Here is a 26,877-nt window from a genome sequence, read left to right as displayed (position 1 = left end):
AGCCACGAGTATAGTTCTTACTCCTCTACGTCTTATAATTCTCAGTACCTTGGGTATGAGAAGCAGAGGAGGGAACACATACACCGACTGGTACACCCACTGTGTTACCAGAACGTCCACAGCTATTGCCTGAGGGTCTCTTGACCTGGCGCAATACCTGTCCAGTTTTTTGTTCAGGCGGGACGCCATCATGTCCACCTTTGGTCTTTCCCAACGGTTCACAATCATGTGGAAGACTTCCCGATGAAGTCCCCACTCTCCCGGGTGGAGGTCGTGCCTGCTGAGGAAGTCTGCTTCCCAGTTGTCCACTCCCGGAATGAACACTGCTGACAGTGCTATCCCATGATTTTCCGCCCAGCGAAGAATCTTTGCAGTTTCTGCCATTTCCCTCCTGCTTCTTGTGCCGCCCTGTCTGTTTACGTGGGCGACTGCCGTGATGTTGTCCCACTGGATCAATACCGGCTGACCTTGAAGCAGAGGTCTTGCTAAGCTTAGAGCATTGTTTTATGTGGAGAGAAGTCTCCAGACTTGATCACACTCCCTGGAAATTTTTTCCCTGTGTGACTGCTCCCCAGCCTCTCCGGCTGGCATCCGTGGTCACCAGGACCCAGTCCTGAATGCCGAATCTGCGGCCCTTTAGTAGATGAGCACTCTGCAGCCACCGCAGAAGAAACACCCTTGTCCTTGGAGACAGGGTTATCCGCTGATGCATCTGAAGATGCGATCCGGACCATTTTTCCAGCAGATCCCACTGAAAAGTTCTTGCGTGAATTCTGCCGAATGGAATCGCTTCGTAAGAAGCCACCATTTTTCCCAGGACCCTTGTGCAATGATGCACTGACACTTTTCCTGGTTTTAGGAGGTTCCTGACTAGCTCGGATAACTCCCTTGCTTTCTTCTCCGGGAGAAACACCCTTTTCTGGACTGTGTCCAGAATCAACCCTAGGAACAGCAAATTGTCGTCGGAAACAGCTGCGGTTTTGGAATATTTAGAATCCACCCATGCTGTCGTAGAACTACTTGAGATAGTGCTACTCCGACCTCCAACTGTTCTCTGGACCTAGCCCTTATCAGGATATCGTCCATTTTCTTTGAAGAAGAATCATCATTTCGGCCATTACCTTGGTAAAGACCCGGGGTGCCGTGGACAATCCAACCGGCATCGTCTGAAACTGATAGTGACAGTTCTGTACCACGAACCTGAGGTACCCTTGGTGAGAAGGGCAAATTGGGACATGGAGGAAGCATCCCTGATGTCCCGGGACACCATATAGTCCCCTTCTTCCTGGTTCGCTATCACTGCTCTGAGTGACTCCATCTTGATTTGAACCTTTGTATGTAAGTGTTCAAATATTTCAGATTTAGAATAGGTCTCACCGAGCCGTCTGGCTTCAGTACCACAATATAATGTGGAATAATACCCCTTTCCTTGTTGTAGGAGGAGTACTTTGATTATCACCTGCTGGGAATACAGCTTGTGAATTGTTTCCAATACTGCCTCCCTGTCGGAGGGAGACGTTGGTAAAGCAGACTTCAGGAACCTGCGAGGGGGAGACGTCTCGAATTTCCAATCTGTACCCCTGGGATACTACTTGTAGGATCCAGGGGTCCTGTACGGCCCCAGCGTCATGCTGAGGACTTGGCAGAAGCGGTGGAAGGCTTCTGTTCCTGGGAATGGGCTGCCTGCTGCAGTCTTCTTCCCTTTCCTCTATCCCTGGGCAGATATGACTGGCCTTTTGCCCGCTTGCCCTTATGGGGACGAAAGGACTGAGGCTGAAAAGACGGTGTCTTTTTCTGCTGAGATGTGACTTAGGGTAAAAAAAAGGTGGATTTTCCAGCTGTTGCCGTGGCCACCAGGTCCGATGGACCGACCCCAAATAACTCCTCCCCTTTATACGGCAATACTTCCATGTGCCGTTTGGAATCTGCATCACCTGACCACTGTCGTGTCCATAAACATCTTCTGGCAGATATGGACATCGCACTTACTCTTGATGCCAGAGTGCAAATATCTCTCTGTGCTCTATAGTCAATAAAATACTGTCCCTGTCAAGGGTATCAATATTTTCAGTCAGGGAATCCGACCAAGCCACCCCAGCGCTGCACATCCAGGCTGAGGCGATAGCTGGTCGCAGTATAACACCAGTATGTGTGTATATACTTTTTAGGATATTTTCCAGCCTCCTATCAGCTGGCTCCTTGAGGGCGGCCGTATCTGGAGACGGTAACGCCACTTGTTTTGATAAGCGTGTGAGCGCCTTATCCACCCTAAGGGGTGTTTCCCAACGCGCCCTAACTTCTGGCGGGAAAGGGTATACCACCAATAATTTTCTATCGGGGGAAACCCACGCATCATCACACACTTCATTTAATTTATCTGATTCAGGAAAAACTACATGTAGTTTTTTCACACCCACATAATACCCTTTTTTGTGGTACTTGTAGTATCAGAAATATGTAACACCTCCTTCATTGCCCTTAACATGTAACGTGTGGCCCTAAAGGAAAATACGTTTGTTTCTTCACCGTCGACACTGGAGTCAGTGTCCGTGTCTGTGTCTATGTCGACCGACTGAGGTAAATGGGCGTTTTAAAGCCCCTGACGGTGTTTGAGACGCCTGGACAGGTACTAATTTGTTTGCCGGCCGTCTCATGTCGTCAACCGACCTTGAAGCGTGTTGACATTATCACGTAATTCCTTAAATAAGCCATCCATTCCGGTGTCGACTCCCTAGAGAGTGACATCACCATTACAGGCAATTGCTCCGCCTCCTCACCAACATCGTCCTCATACATGTCGACACACACGTACCGACACACAGCACACACACAGGGAATGCTCTGATAGAGGACAGGACCCCACTAGCCCTTTGGGGAGACAGAGGGAGAGTTTGCCAGCACACACCAAAACGCTATAATTATACAGGGACAACCTTTATATAAGTGTTTTCCCTTATAGCATCTTAATATATAATCATATCGCCAAATAAGTGCCCCCCCCTCTCTGTTTTAACCCTGTTTCTGTAGTGCAGTGCAGGGGAGAGCCTGGGAGCCTTCCCACCAGCAGTTCTGTGAGGGAAAATGGCGCTGTGTGCTGAGGAGATAGGCCCCGCCCCCTATTCCGGCGGGCTCTTCTCCCGGTTTTTCTGAGACCTGGCAGGGGTGAAATACATCCATATAGCCTCAGGGACTATATGTGATGTATTCTTTTTAGCCAGAAAAGGTATTAACATTGCTGCCCAGGGCGCCCCCCCCAGCGCCCTGCACCCTCAGTGGCCGTTGGTGTGAAGTGTGCTGAGAGCAATGGCGCACAGCTGCAGTGCTGTGCGCTACCTCATGAAGACTGAAAAGCCTTCAGCCGCCGGTTTCTGGACCTCTTCTTACTTCGGCATCTGCAAGGGGGTCGGCGGCGCGGCTCCGGTGACCCATCCAGGCTGTACCTGTGATCGTCCCTCTGGAGCTAGTGTCCAGTAGCCTAAGAAGCAAATCCATCCTGCACGCAGGTGAGTTCACTTCTTCTCCCCTAAGTCCCTCGTTGCAGTGAGCCTGTTGCCAGCAGGACTCACTGAAAATAAGAAAACTATCAAAACTTTTACTCTAAGCAGCTCTTTATGAGAGCCACCTAGATTGCACCCTTCTCGGCCGGGCACAAAAACCTAACTGAGGCTTGGAGGAGGGTCATAGGGGAGGAGCCAGTGCACACCACCTGATCCTAAAGCTTTTACTTTTGTGCCCTGTCTCCTGCGGAGCCGCTATTCCCCATGGTCCTGACGGAGTCCCAGCATCCACTAGGACGTCAGAGAAAATAAGATTTTACTTACCGATAAATCTATTTCTCGTAGTCCGTAGTGGATGCTGGGGACTCCGTCAGGACCATGGGGATTAGCGGCTCCGCAGGAGACAGGGCACAAAAATAAAGCTTTAGGATCAGGTGGTGTGCACTGGCTCCTCCCCCTATGACCCTCCTCCAAGCCTCAGTTAGGATACTGTGCCCGGACGAGCGTACACAATAAGGAAGGATTTTGAATCCCGGGTAAGACTCATACCAGCCACACCAATCACACCGTACAACTTGTGATCTGAACCCAGTTAACAGTATGACAACGTAGGAGCCTCTGAACAGACGGCTCACAACAATAACAACCCGATTTTTTTGTAACAATAACTATGTACAAGTATTGCAGACAATCCGCACTTGGGATGGGCACCCAGCATCCACTACGGACTACGAGAAATAGATTTATCGGTAAGTAAAATCTTATTTTCTCTAACGTCCTAGTGGATGCTGGGGACTCCGTCAGGACCATGGGGATTATACCAAAGCTCCCAAACGGGCGGGAGAGTGCGGATGACTCTGCAGCACCGAATGAGAGAACTCCAGGTCCTCTTTAGCCAGGGTATCAAATTTGTAGAATTTTACAAACGTGTTCTCCCCCGACCACGTAGCTGCTCGGCAGAGTTGTAATGCCGAGACCCCTCGGGCAGCCGCCCAGGATGAGCCCACCTTCCTTGTGGAATGGGCCTTGACAGATTTAGGCTGTGGCAGGCCTGCCACAGAATGTGCAAGTTGAATTGTGCTACAAATCCAACGAGCAATCGTCTGCTTAGAAGCAGGAGCACCCAGCTTGTTGGGTGCATACAGTATAAACAGCGAGTCAGATTTTCTGACTCCAGCCGTCCTTGAAATATATATTTTCAATGCCCTGACAACGTCCAGCAACTTGGAATCCTCCAAATCGCTAGTAGCCGCAGGCACCACAATAGGCTGGTTCAGGTGAAACGCTGACACCACCTTAGGCAGAAAATGAGGACGGGTCCGCAGTTCTGCCCTGTCCGAATGGAAAATCAGATATGGGCTTTTATACGATAAAGCCGCCAATTCTGACACTCTCCTGGCTGAAGCCAGGGCCAGTAGCATGGTTACTTTCCATGTAAGATATTTCAAATCCGCCGATTTGAGTGGCTCAAACCAATGGGATTTGAGAAAATCCAAAACTACATTAAGGTCCCACGGAGCCACTGGGGCCACAACCGGGGGCTGTATATGTAGTACTCCTTTTACAAAAGTCTGGACTTCAGGAACTGAAGCCAATTCTTTCTGGAAGAAAATCGACAGGGCCGAAATTTGAACCTTAATGGACCCCAACTTGAGGCCCATAGACAATCCTGTTTGCAGGAAATGTAGGAATCGACCCAATTGAAATTCCTCCGTGGGGGCCTTCCTGGCCTCACACCACGCAACATATTTTCTCCAAATGCGGTGATAATGTTGTGCAGTCACCTCCTTCCTGGCTTTAACCAGTGTAGGAATGACCTCTTCTGGAATGCCTTTTTCCCTTAGAATTCGGCGTTCAACCGCCACGCCGTCAAACGCAGCCGCGGTAAGTCTTGGAATAGACACGGTCCCTGCTGAATCAGGTCCCGTCTTAGAGGTAGAGGCCACGGATTTTCCGTGTACCAAGTTCTTCTTGGCCAATCCGGAGCCACGAGTATCGTTCTTACTCCCCTTTGCCGTATAATTCTCAGTACTTTGGGTATGAGAGGCAGAGGAGGAAACACATACACTGACTGGAACACCCACGGTGTTACCAGAGCGTCCACAGCTATTGCCTGAGGGTCTCTTGACCTGGCGCAATACCTGTCCAGTTTTTTGTTGAGGCGAGACGCCATCATATCCACCTTTGGTTTTTCCCAACGGTTCACAATCATGTGGAAGACTTCTGGATGAAGTCCCCACTCTCCCGGGTGTAGATCGTGTCTGCTGAGGAAGTCTGCTTCCCAGTTGTCCACTCCCGGAATGAACACTGCTGACAGTGCTATCACATGATCTTCCGCCCAGCGAAGAATCCTTGCAGCTTCTGCCATTGCTCTCCTGCTTCTTGTGCCGCCCTGTCTGTTTACGTGGGCGACTGCCGTGATGTTGTCCGACTGGATCAACACCGGCTGACCCTGAAGCAGGGGTTTTGCCAGGCTTAGAGCATTGTAAATCGCTCTTAGCTCCAGTATATTTATGTGAAGAGACATCTCCAGGCTTGACCATACTCCCTGGAAGTTTCTTCCCTGTGTGACCGCTCCCCAGCCTCTCAGACTGGCATCCGTGGTCACCAGGACCCAGTCCTGTATGCCGAATCTGCGGCCTTCTAACAGATGAGCACTCTGCAACCACCACAGAAGAGACACCCTTGTCCGTGGCGATAAGGTTATCCGCTGATGCATCTGCAGATGCGATCCGGACCATTTGTCCAGCAGATCCCACTGAAAAGTTCGTGCGTGGAATCTGCCGAATGGGATTGCTTCGTAAGAAGCAACCATCTTTCCCAGGACTCTTGTGCATTGATGCACAGACACTTTTCCTGGTTTTAGGAGGTTCCTGACAAGTTCGGATAACTCCTTGGCTTTCTCCTCCGGAAGAAACACCTTTTTCTGAACCGTGTCCAGAATCATTCCCAGGAACAGCAGACGTGTTGTCGGGGTCAACTGAGATTTTGGAAAATTCAGAATCCACCCGTGTTGTTGCAGCACTACTTGGGTTAGTGCTACTCCGTCCTCCAGCTGTTCTCTGGACCTTGCCCTTATCAGGAGATCGTCCAAGTAAGGGATAATTAATACGCCTCTTCTTCGCAGAAGAATCATCATTTCGGCCATTACTTTGGTAAAGACCCGAGGTGCCGTGGACAATCCAAACGGCAGCGTCTGAAACTGATAATGACAGTTTTGCACCACGAACCTGAGGTACCCTTGATGTGAAGGGCAAATTGGGACATGCAGGTAAGCATCTTTTATGTCCAGGGACACCATAAAGTCCCCTTCTTCCAGATTCGCTATCACTGCTCTGAGTGATTCCATCTTGAACTTGAATTTTTGTATGTACAGGTTCAAAGATTTCAGATTTAGAATAGGTCTTACCGAGCCGTCCGGCTTCGGTACCACAAATAGCGTGGAGTAATACCCCTTTCCCTGTTGTAGGAGGGGTACCTTGACTATCACCTGCTGAGAAAACAGCTTGTGAATGGCTTCCAATACCGTCGCCCTGTCTGAGGGAGACGTTGGCAAAGCAGACTTTAGGAACCGGCGAGGGGGAGACTTCTCGAATTCCAACCTGTAACCCTGAGATACTACCTGCAGGATCCAGGAGTCCACCTGTGAGCAAGCCCACTGCGCGCTGAAATTCTTGAGTCGACCCCCCACCGTTCCTGAGTCCGCTTGTAAAGCCCCAGCGTCATGCTGAGAGCTTTGCAGAACCCGCGGAGGGCTTCTGTTCCTGGGAAGGAGCTGCTTGCTGCCCTCTCTTACCCTTTCCTCTGCCTCGGGGCAGATATGACTGTCCTTTTGCCCGCTTGTTCTTATAGGACCGAAAGGACTGCGGCTGAAAAGACGGTGTCTTTTTCTGTTGGGAGGGGGTCTGAGGTAAAAAGGTGGATTTCCCGGCAGTTGCCGTGGCCACCAAATCCGATAGACCGACGCCAAATAATTCCTCCCCTTTATACGGCAATACTTCCATATGCCGTTTGGAATCCGCATCACCTGACCACTGTCGTGTCCATAAACTTCTTCTGGCAGATATGGACATCGCACTTACTCTCGATGCCAGAGTGCAAATATCCCTCTGAGCATCTCGCATATAAAGAAAAGCATCCTTTAATTGCTCTAAAGTCTGTAAAATACTGTCCCTATCCAGGGTATCAATATTTTCAGTCAGGGAATCCGACCAGACCACCCCAGCACTGCACATCCAGGCTGAGGCGATGGCTGGTCGCAGTATAACACCAGTATGTGTGTATATACTTTTTAGGGTAGTTTCCAGCCTCCTATCAGCTGGATCCTTGAGGGCGGCCGTATCAGGAGACGGTAACGCCACTTGTTTTGATAAGCGTGTGAGCGCCTTATCCACCTTAGGGGGTGTTTCCCAGCGCGCCCTAACCTCTGGCGGGAAAGGGTATAATGCCAATAACTTTTTTGAAATTAGCACTTTTCTATCTGGGTTAACCCACGCTTCATCACATACATCATTCAATTCCTCTGATTCAGGAAAAACTACAGGTAGTTTTTTCACCCCCCACATAATACCCCTTTTTGTGGTACTTGTAGTATCAGAGATATGCAAAGCCTCCTTCATTGCCGTGATCATATAACGTGTGGCCCTACTGGAAAATACGTTTGTTTCTTCACCGTCGACACTAGATTCAGTGTCCGTGTCTGGGTCTGTGTCGACCGACTGAGGTAAAGGGCGTTTTACAGCCCCTGACGGTGTCTGAGACGCCTGGGCAGGTACTAACTGGTTTTCCGGCCGTCTCATGTCGTCAACTGATTTTTGTAATGTGCTGACATTATCACGTAATTCCATAAACAAAGCCATCCATTCCGGTGTCGACTCCCTGGGGGGTGACATCACCATTACCGGCAATTGCTCAGCCTCCACACCAACATCGTCCTCATACATGTCGACACACACGTACCGACACACAGCAGACACACAGGGAATGCTCTATTGAAGACAGGACCCCACTAGCCCTTTGGGGAGACAGAGGGAGAGTTTGCCAGCACACACCCAAGCGCTATAATATATATGGGAACAACCCTATATAAGTGTTGTATCCTTATAGCAGCTTAAATATAGTAATATCGCCAAAAAAAGTGCCCCCCCTCTCTGTTTTACCCTGTTTCTGTAGTGCAGTGCAGGGGAGAGTCCTGGGAGCCTTCCTCACAGCGGAGCTGAGCAGGAAAATGGCGCTGTGTGCTGAGGAGAATAAGCCCCGCCCCCTATTTCGGCGGGCTCTTCTCCGGAGTTTGTGAGATCTGGCAGGGGTTAAATACATCCATATAGCCTCAAGGGCTATATGTGATGTATTTTTAGCCATAAAAAGGTATTATACATTGCTGCCCAGGGCGCCCCCCAGCGCCCTGCACCCTCCGTGACCGCTGTGTGAAGTGTGCTGACAACAATGGCGCACAGCTGCAGTGCTGTGCGCTACCTCAGGAAGACTGAAAAGTCTTCTGCCGCCTGCTTCTGGACCTCTTCCATCTTCGGCATCTGCAAGGGGGGTCGGCGGCACGGCTCCGGGACCGGACTCCATGGCTGGGCCTGTGTTCGATCCCTCTGGAGCTAATGGTGTCCAGTAGCCTAAGAAGCCAATCCATCCTGCACGCAGGTGAGTTGACTTCTCTCCCCTAAGTCCCTCGATGCAGTGAGCCTGTTGCCAGCAGGACTCACTGAAAATAAAAAACCTAAAAACTTTTTCTAAGCAGCTCTTTAGGAGAGCCACCTAGATTGCACCCTGCTCGGACGGGCACAAAAACCTAACTGAGGCTTGGAGGAGGGTCATAGGGGGAGGAGCCAGTGCACACCACCTGATCCTAAAGCTTTATTTTTGTGCCCTGTCTCCTGCGGAGCCGCTAATCCCCATGGTCCTGACGGAGTCCCCAGCATCCACTAGGACGTTAGAGAAATACAGTTTATCAGACTGTATTATGTGCTTTTCGCCAAGTAAGGTAATCTAATTGCTGCCCAAGGGCGCCCCCCCCCCCCCCCCCCCCAGCGCCCTGCATTCATCAGTGACCGGAGTGTGTGGTGTGCTAAGGGAGCAATGGCGCACAGCTGCAGTGCTGTGCGCTACCTTAATGAAGACCGGAGTCTTCAGCCGTCGATTTTCAACTTCTCTTCGTTCTTCTGGCTCTGCAAGGGGGACGGCGGCGCGGCTCCAGGACCGGACGACCGAGGACTGGGCCTGTGTTCGATCCCTCTGGAGCTAATGGTGTCCAGTAGCCTTAGAAGCCCAAGCTAGCTGCAAGCAGGTAGGTTCGCTTCTCTCCCCTCAGTCCCACGTAGCAGTGAGTCTGTTGCCAGCAGATCTCACTGAAAATAAAAAACCTAACAAATACTTTCTTTTCTAGTAAGCTCAGGAGAGCCCCTAGGGTGCATCCAGCTCTGGCCGGGCACAGATACTAACTGAGGTCTGGAGGAGGGGCATAGAGGGAGGAGCCAGTGCACACCAGATATAGTACCTAATCTTTCTTTTAAGAGTGCCCAGTCTCCTGCGGAGCCCGTCTATACCCCATGGTCCTTACGGAGTACCCAGCATCCACTAGGACGTCAGAGAAACTGTGGTAACGTTAACATCTACCTTAAAGTGATTCACATAAATGTCTGATAGAGGCAGATTTTATCATTCTTTCCAAAGTAAGTACTTTATGTAGGTAAACAGATGAATAAGTAGTTAGATAAGTAAACTGGTCAATGTCTATATCCTAAAATACTAAAAAGTAGAATTGCAAGTCTCTCTCTCTCCATTCTGCCTCAGTCTATGAAACATCGTCAGAAATATAGTAATAATGGCCTTTCCATTTGCTTTCTACGATATGGTGATCCCATGAGGTATACCGCTAATAACACACAGTATACCCTGAAACTCTTTTCTCCTGAAATATATAAAGAACTCTAGTAACTCTGTTGTGCTGTCTATCCTCAGCATTAGCAGTGGATACAGTTAAAATACCGGCTGTCGAGATCGTGAGACCGACGCCGGAATACCGACCGTGCAGATGGCTGGAATCCCGACCACCGCAGGTTATTCCCACTGGGTTGGTGGGTCCACGCCACCAACCCAGTGGGAATATAACCTGTGGCGAGCGAAGCATGCCACCGGGACCGAAGCGTGGCGAGCGCAGTGAGCCCGTGAGGGAACTCGCTGCCGGGATTCTGACAGACGGGATGCCGCTGTCGATATATACTAACAACCAGCATCCTATCTGCCGGTAAACCATATGTATTCCTCAGTCAGATATGCGGAGATTGCTAATAACTGGCAGAGGTTTAGTATACCCCTTTTCCACTAGCTTTAAAAACACGGGTAAATGCGCGGGGGCGCGCATTTACCTGTGTTTTTTCCTAGTGGAAAAGGGTCCCCCTGCAAATTCCCGGATCAAGTGATCCGGGAATCCTACCCGGGTAGCTTGCCGGGTTGAACACGCTGTGTAGTGTAAACCGGAGCCGTGTCGATGCGACACGGCTCCCGTTCACAGTGAATGGAAGGGCGGCGCTGGGAGATCATGTGATCTCCCAGCGCCGCCCCTGCCGCGTCAGCAGCAGCGTCACCAACCCGGCAATATGCCAGGTTGGTGAGCACTGTGGGAAAGGGGGCTGGAGCACGTGTCGCAGCCGTGTCAGGCTCCCGGCTGCGACCCGTGCTACAGATGGAAAAGGGATATTAGTCTGTCCGTCATGAAGAAGAGGCTGGAACTACGCCTTGTTCTTTAAGAGTTATGGGTGAAGCAGATCCTGACTGAAAAATGACAGGATAGTCTGTATTAACAGTACATAAGAGACTGCAGAATATGAGCATATAACTGGTATACTGTAGCGTCTCCTATCCAGATATAATAAGAATTTACTTACCGATAATTCTATTTCTCGGAGTCCGTAGTGGATGCTGGGGTTCCTGAAAGGACCATGGGGGAATAGCGGCTCCGCAGGAGACAGGGCACAAAAGTAAAGCTTTCCGATCAGGTGGTGTGCACTGGCTCCTCCCCCTATGACCCTCCTCCAAGCCAGTTAGGTACTGTGCCCGGACGAGCGTACACAATAAGGGAGGAATTTTGAATCCCGGGTAAGACTCATACCAGCCACACCAATCACACCGTACAACTTGTGATCTAAACCCAGTTAACAGTATGATAACAGCGGAGCCTCTGAAAAGATGGCTCACAACAATAATAACCCGATTTTTGTAACTATGTACAAGTATTGCAGATAATCCGCACTTGGGATGGGCGCCCAGCATCCACTACGGACTCCGAGAAATAGAATTATCGGTAAGTAAATTCTTATTTTCTCTATCGTCCTAGTGGATGCTGGGGTTCCTGAAAGGACCATGGGGATTATACCAAAGCTCCCAAACGGGCGGGAGAGTGCGGATGACTCTGCAGCACCGAATGAGAGAACTCCAGGTCCTCCTTAGCCAGGGTATCAAATTTGTAGAATTTAGCAAACGTGTTTGCCCCTGACCAAGTAGCTGCTCGGCAAAGTTGTAAAGCCGAGACCCCTCGGGCAGCCGCCCAAGATGAGCCCACCTTCCTTGTGGAATGGGCATTTACATATTTTGGCTGTGGCAGGCCTGCCACAGAATGTGCAAGCTGAATTGTATTACACATCCAACTAGCAATAGTCTGCTTAGAAGCAAGAGCACCCAGTTTGTTGGGTGCATACAGGATAACAGCAAGTCAGTTTTCCTGACTCCAGCCGTCCTGGAACACATTTTCAGGGCCCTGACAACATCCAGCAACTTGGAGTCCTCCAAGTCCCTAGTAGGTGCAAGGCACCCCAATAAGCTGGTTCAGGTGAAACACTGACACCACCTTAGGGAGAGAACTGGGGACGAGTCCGCAGCTCTGCCCTGTCCGAATGGACAAACAGATATGGGCTTTTTTGAGAAAAAACCACCAATTTTACACTCGCCTGGTCCAGGCCAGGGCCAAGAGCATGGTCACTTTTCATGTGAGATGCTTCAAATCCACAGATTTGACTGGTTTTAAACCAATGTGATTTGAGGAATCCCAGAACTACGTTGAGATCCCTCAGTGCCACTGGAGGCACAAAAGGGGGTTGTATATGCAATACTCCCTTGACAAACTTCTGGACTTCAGGAACTGAAGCCAATTCTTTCTGGAAGAAAATCGACAGGGCCGAAATTTGAACCTTAATGGACCCCAATTTGAGGCCCATAGACACTCCTGTTTGCAGGAAATGCAGGAAACGACCGAGTTGAAATTTCTTTGTGGGGCCTTCCTGGCCTCACACCACGCCATATTTTCGCCACATGTGGTGATAATGTTGTGCGGTCACCTCCTTTCTGGCTTTGACCAGGGTAGGAATGACCTCTTCCGGAATGCCTTTTTCCCTTAGGATCCGGCTTTCCACCGCCATGCCGACAAACGCAGCTGCGGTAAGTCTTGGAACAGACATGGTACTTGCTGAAGCAAGTCCCTTCTTAGCGGCAGAGGCCATAAGACCTCTGTAAGCATCTCTTGAAGTTCCGGGTACCAAGTTCTTCTTGGCCAATCCGGAGCCATGAGTATAGTTCTTACTCCTCTACGTCTTATAATTCTCAGCACCTTAGATATGAGAAGCAGAGGAGGGAACACATACACGACTGGTACACCCACGGTGTTACCAGAACGTCCACAGCTATTGCCTGAGGGTCTCTTGACCTGGCGCAATACCTGTCCCGTTTTTTGTTCAGACGGGACGCCATCATGTCCACCTTTGGTATTTCCCAACGGTTTACAATCATGTGGAAAAAACTTCCCGATGAAGTTTCCACTCTCCCGGGTGGAGGTCGTGCCTGCTGAGGAAGTCTGCTTCCCAGTTTCCATTCCCGGGATGAAACACTGTTGACAGTGCTATCACATGATTTTCCGCCCAGCGAAAAGTCCTTGCAGTTTTTGCCATTGCCCTCCTGCTTCTTGTGTCGCCCTGTCTGTTTACGTGGGCGACTGCCGTGATGTTTTTCCCACTGGATCAATACCGGCTGACCTTGAAGCAGAGGTCTTGCTAAGCTTAGAGCATTATAAATTTACCCTTAGCTCCAGTATATTTATGTGGAGAAAAGTCTCCAGACTTGATCACACTCCCTGGAAATTTTTTCCTTGTGTGACTGCTCCCCAGCCTCTCGGGCTGGGCTCCGTGGTCACCAGCATCCAATCCTGAATGCCGAATCTGCGGCCCTCTAGAAGATGAGCACTCTATAACCACCACAGGAGAGACACCCTTGTCCTTGGATATAGGGTTATCCGCTGATGCATCTGAAGATGCGATCCGGACCATTTGTCCAGCAGATCCCACTGAAAAGTTCTTGCGTGAAATCTGTCGAATGGAATTGCTTCGTAGGAAGCCACCATTTTTACCAGGACCCTTGTGCAATGATGCACTGTTTTTAGGAGGTTCCTGACTAGCTCGGATAACTCCCTGGCTTTTTCTTCCGGGAGAAACACCTTTTTCTGGACTGTGTCCAGAATCATCCCTAGGCACAGCAGACGTGTCGTCGGGATCAGCTGCGATTTTGGAATATTTAGAATCCACCCGTGCTGTTGTAGCAGTATCCGAGATAGTGCTACTCCGACCTCCAACTGTTCCCTGGACTATGCCCTTATCAGGAGATCGTCCAAGTAAGGGATAATTAAGACGCCTTTTCTTCGAAGAAGAATCATCATTTCGGCCATTACCTTGGTAAAGACCCGGGGTGCCGTGGACAATCCAAACGGCAGCGTCTGAAACTGATAGTGACAGTTCTGCACCACGAACCTGAGGTACCCTTAGTGAGAAGGGCAAATTTGGGACATAGAGGTAAGCATCCCTGATGTCCCGGGACACTATATAGTCCCCTTCTTCCTGGTTCGTTATCACTGCTCTGAGTGACTCCATCTTGATTTGAACCTTTGTAAGTGTTCAAAAAATTTTTTAGAATAAGTCTCACCTAGCCTTCTGGCTTCAGTACCACAATATAGTGTGGAATAATACCCCTTTCTTGTAGTAGGAGGGGTAATTTAATTATCACCTGCTGGGAATACAGCTTGTGAATTTTTTTCCCATACTGCCTCCTTGTCGGAGGGAGACCTTGGTAAAGCAGACTTCAGGAGCCTGCGAAGGGGAAACGTCTCGACATTCCAATCTGTACCCCTGGGATACTACTTGTAGGATCCAGGGGTCCTGTACGGTCTCAGCGCCATGCTGAGAACTTGTCAGAAGCGGTGGAACGCTTCTGTTCCTGGGAATGGGCTGCCTGCTGCAGTCTTCTTCCCTTTCCTCTATCCCTGGGCAGATATGATCTTATAGGGACGAAAGGATTGAGGCTGAAAAGACGGTGTCTTTTTCTGCAGAGATGTGACTTAGGGTAAAAACGGTGGATTTTCCAGCAGTTGCCGTGGCCACCAGGTCCGATGGACCGACCCCAAATAACTCCTTTATACGGCAATACACCTTTGTGCCGTTTGGAATCTGCATCACCTGACCACTGTCGTGTCCATAAACATCTTCTGGCAGATATGGACATCGCACTTACTCTTGATGCCAGAGTGCAAATATCCCTCTGTGCATCTCGCATATATAGAAATGCATCCTTTAAATGCTCTATAGTCAATAAAATACTGTCCCTGTCAAGGGTATCAATATTTTTAGTCAGGGAATCCGACCAAGCCACCCCAGCTCTGCACATCCAGGCTGAGGCGATCGCTGGTCGCAGTATAACACCAGTATGTGTGTATATACTTTTTATGATATTTTCCAGCCTCCCGTCAGCTGGTCCTTGAGGACGGCCCTATCTATAGACGGTACCGCCACTTGTTTTGATAAGCGTGTGAGCGCCTTATCCACCCTAAGGGGTGTTTTCCAACGCGCCCTAACTTCTGGCGGGAAAGGGTATACCGCCCATAATTTTCTATCGGGGGGAACCCACGCATCATCACACACTTTATTTAATTTATCTGATTCAGGAAAAACTATAGTAGTTTTTTCACATCCCACATAATACCCTCTTTTGTGGTACTTGTAGTATCAGAAATATGTAACACCTCCTTCATTGCCTTTAACGTGTGGCCCTAATAAGGAATACGTTTGTTTATTCACCGTCGACACTGGATTCAGTGTCCCTGTCTGTGTCTGTGTCGACCGACTAAAGTAAATGGGCGTTTTAAAAACCCCTGACGGTGTTTTTGAGACGTCTGGACCGGTACTAATTGTTTGTCGGCCGTCTCATGTCGTCAACCGACCTTGCAGCGTGTTGACATTATCACGTAATTCCCTAAATAAGCCATCCATTCCGGTGTCGACTCCCTAGAGAGTGACATCACCATTACAGGCAATTGCTCCGCCTCCTCACCAACATCGTCCTCCTACATGTCGACACACACGTACCGACACACAGCACACACACAGGGAATGCTCTGATAGAGGACAGGACCCACTAGCCCTTTGGAGAGACAGAGGGAGAGTTTGCCAGCACACACCAAAAACGCTATAATTTTATATAGGGACAACCTTATATAAGTGTTTCTCCCTAATAGCATCTTTATATAGATATTTATATCGCCAATTAGTGCCCCCCCTCTCTGTTTAAACCCTGTTTCTGTAGTGCAGTGCAGGGGAGAGCCTGGGAGCCTTCTCTCCAGCCTTTCTGTGAGAGAAAATGGCGCTGTGTGCTGAGGAGATAGGCCCCGCCCCTTTTCCGGCGGCCTCGTCTCCCGCTCTTTAGTGAAGTTTGGCAGGGGTTAAATATCTCCATATAGCCTCTGGGGGCTATATGTGAGGTATTTTTAGCCAGTATATAGGTTTACATTTGCCTCCCAGGGCGCCCCCCCCCCCAGCGCCCTGCACCCTCAGTGACTGCGTGTGAAGTGTGCTGAGAGGAAAATGGCGCACAGCTGCAGTGCTGTGCGCTACCTTTAGAAGACTGCAAGGGTCTTCAGCCGCCGATTCTGGACCTCTTCTTACTTCAGCATCTGGAAGGGGGCCGGCGGCGCGGCTCCGGTGACCATCCAGGCTGTACCTGTGATCGTCCCTCTGGAGCTGATGTCCAGTAGCCAAGAAGCCAATCCATCCTGCACGCAGGTGAGTTCACTTCTTCTCCCCTCTGTCCCTCGTTGCAGTGATCCTGTTGCCAGCAGGACTCACTGTAAAATAAAAAACCTAAGCTAAACTTTCTCTAAGCAGCTCTTTAGGAGAGCCACCTAGAATTGCACCCTTCTCGGCCGGGCACAAAAATCTAACTGGCTTGGAGGAGGGTCATAGGGGAAGGAGCCAGTGCACACCACCTGATCGGAAAGCTTTACTTTTGTGCCCTGTCTCCTGCGGAGCCGCTATTCCCCCATGGTCCTTTCAGGAACCCCAGCATCCACTAGGACGATAGAGAAAGCTAGTTATCCTCCAATATGCACAGCGCTGTACATATTGTTTTACACTGGATATGCTCAGTACCTATTGATTTTGATGGGTCTTAGCTGTAAGGCTGTGTAAGCAGAGGGGTTTACTAGGACACCTCTCCAGACTGTTACCACAGGGCACACACTCCTCTCCACTTGCCTACTCCCTCAGGAGTTCTCCTGACAGGACGATTCACCTTCAGGCTAAATCACTCCGCTTCCCTCCTCAGAGACAGATCACACCCTGCTCTGTATAACTCCGCCCATCAACCTCCCCTCTGTGAGGGACACCTGTGTAGCTCCAGGGTCTTTAGTGTCCAGTTTTTGTTTTATAAATGTCCATATACTTTGTGCATAATAATGCCCATACATTCATTACAGGTGGTTACACTATTGGGGTATCACAATTGTATATAGGGTCAGCTCTACATGCTAATCAAATTGAACCTTTTTGTGGTATACATATTATGATGACGCAAGTTTAGCATGGACCCCATTGTTGCATGGAAGAATCAGCAAGGGTGACCTGAGTGTCCCAGGTGCAAAAGGGAAGTAATAGGTTACTCAACAGTCCCAATCTTTCAGTATTCATATTTCTCTAACGTCCTAAGTGGATGCTGGGGACTCCGTCAGGACCATGGGGAATAGCGGCTCCGCAGGAGACAGGGCACAAAAATAAAGCTTTAGGATTAGGTGGTGTGTACTGGCTCCTCCCCCTATGACCCTCCTCCAAGCCTCAGTTAGGTTTTTGTGCCCGTCCGAGCAGGGTGCAATCTAGGTGGCTCTCCTAAAGAGCTGCTTAGAAAAAGTTTTTAGGTTTTTTATTTTCAGTGAGTCCTGCTGGCAACAGGCTCACTGCATCGAGGGACTTAGGGGAGAGAATTTCAACTCACTTGCGTGCAGGATGGATTGGATTCTTAGGCTACTGGACACCATTAGCTCCAGAGGGAGTCGGAACACAGGTCTCACCCTGGGGTTCGTCCCGGAGCCGCGCCGCCGACCCCCCTTACAGATGCTGAAGATTGAAGGTCCGGAAACAGGCGGCAGAAGGCTCTTCAGTCTTCATGAAGGTAGCGCACAGCACTGCAGCTGTGCGCCATTGTTGTCACACACTTCACACCAAGCGGTCACGGAGGGTGCAGGGCTCTGCTGGGGGCGCCCTGGGCAGCAATATTTAATACCTTTATGGCAAAAGAATACATCACATATAGCCATTGAGGCTATATGTATGTATTTAACCCATGCCAGATATCTAAAACTCCGGGAGAAAAGCCCGCCGAAATAGGGGGCGGGGCTTATTCTCCTCAGCACACAGCGCCATTTTCCTGCTCAGCTCCGCTGTGAGGAAGGCTCCCAGGACTCTGCCCTGCACTGCACTACAGAAACAGGGTAAAACAGAGAGGGGGGGCATTTTTTGGCGATATTTTGATATATTTAAGCTGCTATAAGGAACAACACTTATATAAGGTTGTTCCCATATATATTATAGCGCTTGGGTGTGTGCTGGCAAACTCTCCCTCTGTCTCCCCAAAGGGCTAGTGGGGTCCTGTCTTCGATAAGAGCATTCCCTGTGTGTCTGCTGTGTGTCGGTACGTGTGTGTCGACATGTATGAGGATGATGTTGGTGTGGAGGCAGAGCAATTGCCGATAATGGTGATGTCACCCCCCAGGGAGTCGATACCGGAATGGATGGCTTTGTTTATGGAATTACGTGATAATGTCAGCACATTACAAAAATCAGTTGACGACATGAGACGGCCGGCAAACCAGTTAGTACCTGCCCAGGCGTCTCAGACACCGTCAGGGGCTGTAAAGCGCCCTTTACCTCAGTCGGTCGACACAGACCCAGACACAGACACTGAATCTAGTGTCGACGGTGATGAAACAAACGTATTTTCAAGTAGGGCCACACGTTATATGATCACGGCAATGAAGGAGGCTTTGCATATCTCTGATACTGCAAGTACCACAAAAAGGGGTATTATGTGGGGGGTGAAAAAACTACCTGTAGTTTTTCCTGAATCAGAGGAATTAAATGATGTATGTGATGAAGCGTGGGTTAACCCAGATAGAAAAGTGCTAATTTCAAAAAAGTTATTAGCATTATACCCTTTCCCGCCAGAGGTTAGGGCGCGCTGGGAAACACCCCCTAGGGTGGATAAGGCGCTCACACGCTTATCAAAACAAGTGGCGTTACCGTCTCCTGATACGGCCGCCCTCAGGGATCCAGCTGATAGGAGACTGGAAACTACCCTAAAAAGTATATACACACATACTGGTGTTATACTGCGACCAGCCATCGCCTCAGCCTGGATGTGCAGTGCTGGGGTCGTCTGGTTGGATTCCCTGACTGAAAATATTGATACCCTGGATAGGGACAGTATTTTATTGACTATAGAGCAATTAAAGGATGCTTTCCTTTATATGCGAGATGCTCAGAGAGATATTTGCACTCTGGCATCGAGAGTAAATGCGATGTCCATATCTGCCAGAAGGAGTTTATGGACGCGACAGTGGTCAGGTGATGCGGATTCCAAACGACATATGGAAGTATTGCCGTATAAAGGGGAGGAATTATTTGGCGTCGGTCTATCGGATCTGGTGGCCACGGCAACTGCCGGAAAATCCACCTTTTTACCTCAGACCCCCTCCCAACAGAAAAAGACACCGTCTTTTCAGCCGCAGTCCTTTCGGTCCTATAAGAACAAGCGGACAAAAGGACAGTCATATCTGCCTCGGGGCAGAGGAAGGGGTAAGAGAGGGCAGCAAGCAGCCCCTGCCCAGGAACAGAAGCCCTCTCAGGGTTCTGCAAAGCCCTCAGCATGACGCTGGGGCCTTACAAGCGGACTCAGGAGCGGTGGGGGGTCGACTCAAGAATTTCAGCGCACAGTGGGCTTGCTCACAGGTGGACCCCTGGATCCTGCAGGTAGTATCTCAGGGTTACAGGTTGGAATTCGAGAAGTCTCCCCCTCGCAGGTTCCTAAAGTCTGCTTTGCCAACGTCTCCCTCAGACAGGGCGACGGTATTGGAAGCCATTCACAAGCTGTTTTCTCAGCAGGTGATAGTCAAGGTACCCCTCCTACAACAGGGAAAGGGGTATTACTCCACGCTATTTGTGGTACCGAAGCCGGACGGCTCGGTAAGACCTATTCTAAATCTGAAATCTTTGAACCTGTACATACAAAAATTCAAGTTCAAGATGGAGTCACTCAGAGCAGTGATAGCGAATCTGGAAGAAGGGGACTTTATGGTGTCCCTGGACATAAAGGATGCTTACCTGCATGTCCCAATTTGCCCTTCACATCAAGGGTACCTCAGGTTCGTGGTGCAAAACTGTCATTATCAGTTTCAGACGCTGCCGTTTGGATTGTCCACGGCACCTCGGGTCTTTACCAAGGTAATGGCCGAAATGATGATTCTTCTGCGAAGAAGAGGCGTATTAATTATCCCTTACTTGGACGATCTCCTGATAAGGGCAAGGTCCAGAGAACAGCTGGAGGACGGAGTAGCACTAACCCGACTAGTGCTGCAACAACACGGGTGGATTCTGAATTTTCCAAAATCTCAGTTGACCCCGACGACACGTCTGCTGTTCCTGGGAATGATTCTGGACACGGTTCAGAAAAAGGTGTTTCTTCCGGAGGAGAAAGCCAGGGAGTTATCCGAACTTGTCAGGAACCTCCTAAAACCAGGGAAAGTGTCTGTGCATCAATGCACAAGAGTCCTGGGAAAGATGGTGGCTTCTTACGAAGCGATTCCATTCGGCAGATTCCACGCACAAACTTTTCAGTGGGATCTGCTGGACAAATGGTCCGGATCACATCTGCAGATGCATCAGAGGATAACCTTATCGCCACGGACAAGGGTGTCTCTTCTGTGGTGGTTGCAGAGTGCTCATCTGTTAGAGGGCCGCAGATTCGGCATACAGGACTGGGTCCTGGTGACCACGGATGCCAGTCTGAGAGGCTGGGGAGCGGTCACACAGGGAAGAAACTTCCAGGGAGTATGGTCAAGCCTGGAGATGTCTCTTCACATAAATATACTGGAGCTAAGAGCGATTTACAATGCTCTAAGTCTGGCAAAACCCCTGCTTCAGGGTCAGCCGGTGTTGATCCAGTCGGACAACATCACGGCAGTCGCCCACGTAAACAGACAGGGCGGCACAAGAAGCAGGACAGCAATGGCAGAAGCTGCAAGGATTCTTCGCTGGGCGGAAGATCATGTGATAGCACTGTCAGCAGTATTCATTCCGGGAGTGGACAACTGGGAAGCAGACTTCCTCAGCAGACACGATCTACACCCGGGAGAGTGGGGACTTCATCCAGAAGTCTTCCACATGATTGTGAACCGTTGGGAAAAACCAATGGTGGATATGATGGCGTCCCGCCTCAACAAGAAACTGGACAGGTATTGCGCCAGGTCAAGAGACCCTCAGGCAATAGCTGTGGACGCTCTGGTAACACCGTGGGTGTTCCAGTCAGTGTATGTGTTCCCTCCTCTGCCTCTCATACCAAAAGTACTGAGAATTATACGGCAAAAGGGAGTAAGAACGATACTAGTGGCTCCGGATTGGCCAAGAAGAACTTGGTACCCGGAACTTCAAGAGATGCTCACGGAGGATCCGTGGCCTCTACCTCTAAGACGGGACCTGCTTCAGCAGGGACCGTGTCTATTCCAAGACTTACCGCGGCTGCGTTTGACGGCATGGCGGTTGAACGTCGAATTCTAAGGGAAAAAGGCATTCCGGAAGAGGTCATTCCTACACTGGTAAAAGCCAGGAAGGAGGTGACTGCACAACATTATCACCGCATTTGGAGGAAATATGTTGCGTGGTGTGAGGCCAGGAAGGCCCCCACGGAGGAATTTCAACTGGGTCGATTCCTACATTTCCTGCAAACAGGATTGTCTATGGGCCTCAAATTGGGGTCCATTAAGGTTCAAATTTCGGCCCTGTCGATTTTCTTCCAGAAAGAATTGGCTTCAGTTCCTGAAGTCCAGACTTTTGTAAAAGGAGTACTACATATACAGCCCCCGGTTGTGCCCCCAGTGGCACCGTGGGATCTTAATGTAGTCTTGGATTTTCTCAAATCCCATTGGTTTGAGCCGCTCAAATCGGTGGAGTTGAAGTATCTTACATGGAAAGTAACCATGCTACTGGCCCTGGCTTCAGCCAGGAGAGTATCAGAATTGGCGGCTTTATCATATAAGAGCCCATATCTGATTTTCCATACGGACAGGGCAGAACTGCGGACGCGTCCTCATTTTCTGCCTAAGGTGGTGTCAGCGTTTCACCTGAACCAGCCTATTGTGGTGCCTGCGGCTACTAACGATTTGGAGGATTCCAAGTTGTTGGACGTGGTCCGGGCATTGAAAATATATATTTCAAGAACGGCGGGAGTCAGAAAGTCTGACTCACTGTTTATATTGTATGCACCCAACAAGATGGGTGCTCCTGCTTCTAAGCAGACGATTGCTCGTTGGATTTGTAGCACAATTCAACTTGCACATTCTGTGGCAGGCTTGCCACAACCTAAATCTGTCAAGGCCCATTCCACAAGGAAAGTGGGCTCATCCTGGGCAGCTGCCCGGGGGGTCTCGGCATTACAACTCTGCCGAGCTGCTACTTGGTCAGGGGCAAACACGTTTGCAGAATTCTACAAATTTGATACCCTGGCTGAGGAGGACCTTGAGTTCTCTCATTCGGTGCTGCAGAGTCATCCGCACTCTCCCGCCCGTTTGGGAGCTTTGGTATAATCCCCATGGTCCTGACGGAGTCCCCAGCATCCACTTAGGACGTTAGAGAAAATAAGAATTTACTTACCGATAATTCTATTTCTCGTAGTCCGTAGTGGATGCTGGGCGCCCATCCCAAGTGCGGATTGTCTGAAATACTTGTACATAGTTATTGTTACAAACAAATTCGGGTTGTTATTGTTGTGAGCCGTCTGTTCAGAGGCTCCTACGTTTGTCATACTGTTAACTGGGTTCAGATCACAAGTTATACGGTGTGATTGGTGTGGCTGGTATGAGTCTTACCCGGGATTCAATATCCTTCCTTATTGTGTACGCTCGTCCGGGCACAGTATCCTAACTGAGGCTTGGAGGAGGGTCATAGGGGGAGGAGCCAGTACACACCACCTAATCCTAAAGCTTTATTTTTGTGCCCTGTCTCCTGCGGAGCCGCTATTCCCCATGGTCCTGACGGAGTCCCCAGCATCCACTACGGACTACGAGAAATAGAATTATTGGTAAGTAAATTCTTATTATAAATCAAGTCATCCGAGCCCTTGAGCGCATTGGTCTTTGCACATACAATATACAGCCAGATGGATGTATTTATGGCTCAAATTCTCAAAAAGTATCAAAGTGACGCTGAAGCTATAATTTGTCTATTTCAGCCCCTCCGGGACCGACACAGGTGTCGTTAGTAACTGCTAATCCTCCTTCCTATAACAGCATCGACTTCACGTTTCCGGCGTTTGATAATACAAATGGACCCATCAGTGCTTACGCAGTGATCGTATCAGACACAAATGGTAAGGTATACGGAGAACCACTCGTTTTCTTTATTACTTAGATGCATCAAGCAGACCTGCGGAGATAAGCAGCACCAATGCAGGGACCCAGCTCATGTATGAAAATAACAATAACATAATATATGATTTAAGTGCCAGCTTCAGTACAGGCCACCTGAAAATGGTAGGATGTTGCTGATGACAGGAAAAAAAAATCACACTTTTATCACAAGAAAGCAGAATATGACATCTATCTATCTATGTACTAAGACTCGGAGAGAGATAAAGTACCAACCAATCAGCTCCTGTCATTTTTCAGACACGGCAGTTAGAAGATGATTGGCTGGTACTTTATCTCCATTCACTTTATCTCTCTTCAAGGCTTAGTACATCTCCACCTACCTGTTTTAGGTATACAGGGCAAATACAGGTATAGTATGACTCAGTGTCTAGGGTCTAGTGACATCTGAGACGCTTTGTGTATTATATGTGCAGTATAATTATACATGTAATGGGCTGATACAGAGAAGGTTTGCAGAGCATATCTTGCATGAATTTGCATCAGGCGTGCTCTGAAAATGGGGGCACATAGCTGCGGGTGATGCACGTAGGCGCAGTTCAGCGACTACATTGTCACACGCAAATGCGGGCAAAGGGACAGTACTCCCATCTAAAGGCATCTAGCACTGGGCAGATGCGAGTACCTCCAGATGGCTATGACTAGTAGTAAATGATGCGCACACGTAAAGACGTGTTCAGCTCTGCAGATTATTATTTCCATTCCTTTCAGCAATGTCCGCCCAAATTCATATCTTCCAACGTTGCATAGGAAGTTGATCAGGAATGGGGGAGTGGCCACATGGCAGAGGGGTGTCATGGAGGTTGTGTGACCACATCTCCAGGGGCTTGCCTAAGGCTAGACTGTAACTGCCCTCTCTCTAGTCCCCTACCTTTTAGCCCTTCTTTGCATACTGCACCCATTCACCATTGCCCTGCTATGCCAAGCAACGTGACTGCATCATGCCTCCCAACACCCGGGCAGATCCAGACAATGAGGTCTTGATAGTGACAGCAGGACAGAGCCCTCAAATTGAGACTGTCTCGCTGAAATCGGGACAGTTGGGAGGTATGCAGTTTACTTCCAGCTCTGCACCAGATCCTATATGTTTGATAAAGACTTTACATCCACTTTATCTATCCTTAGTATTGTGGTAATATACGCTAGTATGCTTAGGGGGTCTAAAAGCAGTGACGTGCGGTGAGGTAAATGGCCGAGGAGGCACTGGCTAGTACCAAAGCCAGAGTTACACACAATATATGAGCCCGAGGGTACATGTGGGCATTATACATAGGTGCAGCAGTATATACATGTGGGCATTATACATAGGTGCAGCAGTATATACATGTGGGCATTATACACAGGTGCAGCAGTATATACATGTGGGCATTATACACAGGTGCAGCGGTATATACATGTGGGCATTATACACAGGTGCAGCGGTATATACATGTGGGCATTATACACATGTGCAGCAGTATATACATGTGGGCATTACACACAGGTGCAGCAGTATATATATGTGGGCATTATACACAGGTGCAGCAGTATATACATGTGGGCATTATACACAGGTGCAGCAGTATATACATGTGGGCCTTATACACAGGTGCAGCAGTATATACATGTGGGCATTATACACAGGTGCAGCAGTATATACATGTGGGCATTATACACAGGTGCAGCACTATATATATGTGGGCATTATACACAGGTACAGCACTATATATATATATGTGGGCATTTTACACAGGTGCAGCACTATATATATGTGGGCATTATAGACAGGTGCAGCACTATATATATGTGGGCATTATACACAGGTGCAGCACTATATATATGTGGGCATTATACAAAGGTGCAGCAGTATATACTATAGCTGGCCATACATTAGGAAGACAGCATCCGATCCGATTCCTGATACGATTTCCCTTCAATCCCCCGTCGAACCCATCGCACATGATTTGGCTTTTTTTTGCATAAGATGAATCATACGATCTATCGTGTGATCGTATGCCTCACCTAGCACGTAATCACACAAAAAAGTCATTTAAAAGGACGCTGACTGTATGCATTGTATGTACATACAATTACAACGGATAATATGGGCTGCATGATGGATCATTTGATGCGACATTCGACCAACGAGGACGCGCATCGCATCGTAAGCCTATTGAAAACACATATGGTGTACACACAATGCATCATACGACGCGTTGAAATCTTACATTCATATTCGATATCGTCCTAATGTATAGCAGCATACGATTAGAATAGACAAAACTTTGGAGTATGACAGATGCTAAGAATGTAAGAAGAAATGTATGACCACTGGTGGTGAGTTCGCACACACCATCTCTCTACATGCTTCCATGCAGTGAAAGGCTGTTAGCACTCTGATTGGTGGATAGCTCCTTCCATCCACCAATCAGCAAGCTGGTGGAGAATGCTACCTGGCCACTTTGATTATGTGTAATTCACAATCAGAGCAGCCAGGGAGCATTTTCCACATGCCTCCCAAGAAGCTCCGGAGGCACAACCTGCCCAGTTTGCCCCTGCTGAAAGGCCCCTAGAATTTTGGGGCCATGGTCAGCCGCCCAGAGTGCCTACACGCTAAGATGGCCCTGCTTAGGGGAAGATTTATGCAACTTCTTAAAAGGACAAGGTGTTGCCCACAACAACCAATCATCTTCTGATTATCATTTGTCCATTACAGTCTATAAAATGCTAGCTTGATTCTGATTGGTTACTATAGGAAACATCTCCACGTGTCCTCATTAGAAGTCACACATGTCATTATGACTCCTCAACGTACAGGATCAGGTGTAGTAGATGTAGCTGGCTTCTCATTGGTTGGCATTACAGGCAGAGCACCACAATGTGTAAATGTGAGGTATTACTAATTGTTCTGTCTTCATCCTCTTTCCCTTTGCACAATTGAAGGTGGTACACCACCTAGAAGCATTGTGTCCAAGACCTACACCGATTACACCAATAAGAACACCAACTCCTATGTTGCCAAAATCATCAACAATTCTGGAAGGCGTCGGAGGTCGACTCGTGCAAATTCCATAGCAGCCAAAGTCGGAGATGGCACCACAACGGAATCTTATGTAAATGGCCCACTGAAACCATTGTCATCTTATTGGTAAGTATACAGGCCATTTTTAAGGGCAGAGACACTCAGGGTCAACTGGGGTCAAATGACACTTAAGGTCAACCGGACAATATCACATGCGGCTCCATGCATATAAATGAAGGACGGAGCAGTTGTTCATTACATCTTACTGGTGTGTACTGGCAATCTGGCATGGTCCGGGGCAAAGGAAAATTGCCCCCGACCATCGTCCGCTTGCCGGTGGCTCTGATGTGTAACCGGCCTTAGGCCTGACCTGT

At 49.1% G+C, this 26,877-nt stretch overlaps 1 protein-coding gene across 1 annotated transcript in view; it reads left to right on the top strand.

The window, feature by feature from the left end:
- LOC134968623 (mucin-19-like) overlaps positions 1–26,877 on the top strand; it is a 517,580-nt gene that overhangs the window by 473,991 nt on the left and 16,712 nt on the right. The window contains exons 63-64 of the mRNA XM_063944156.1: positions 23,307–23,444; positions 26,425–26,629. Of these exons, the coding sequence (XP_063800226.1) occupies positions 23,307–23,444; positions 26,425–26,629 (343 nt within the window). The remainder of the gene's footprint in view (positions 1–23,306; positions 23,445–26,424; positions 26,630–26,877) is intronic.

Source organism: Pseudophryne corroboree, chromosome 11 (genome assembly GCF_028390025.1).
Source record: "Pseudophryne corroboree isolate aPseCor3 chromosome 11, aPseCor3.hap2, whole genome shotgun sequence".
Taxonomy (NCBI): Eukaryota; Metazoa; Chordata; class Amphibia; order Anura; family Myobatrachidae; genus Pseudophryne; species Pseudophryne corroboree.
This window is presented reverse-complemented; position numbering and strand designations above follow the sequence as displayed.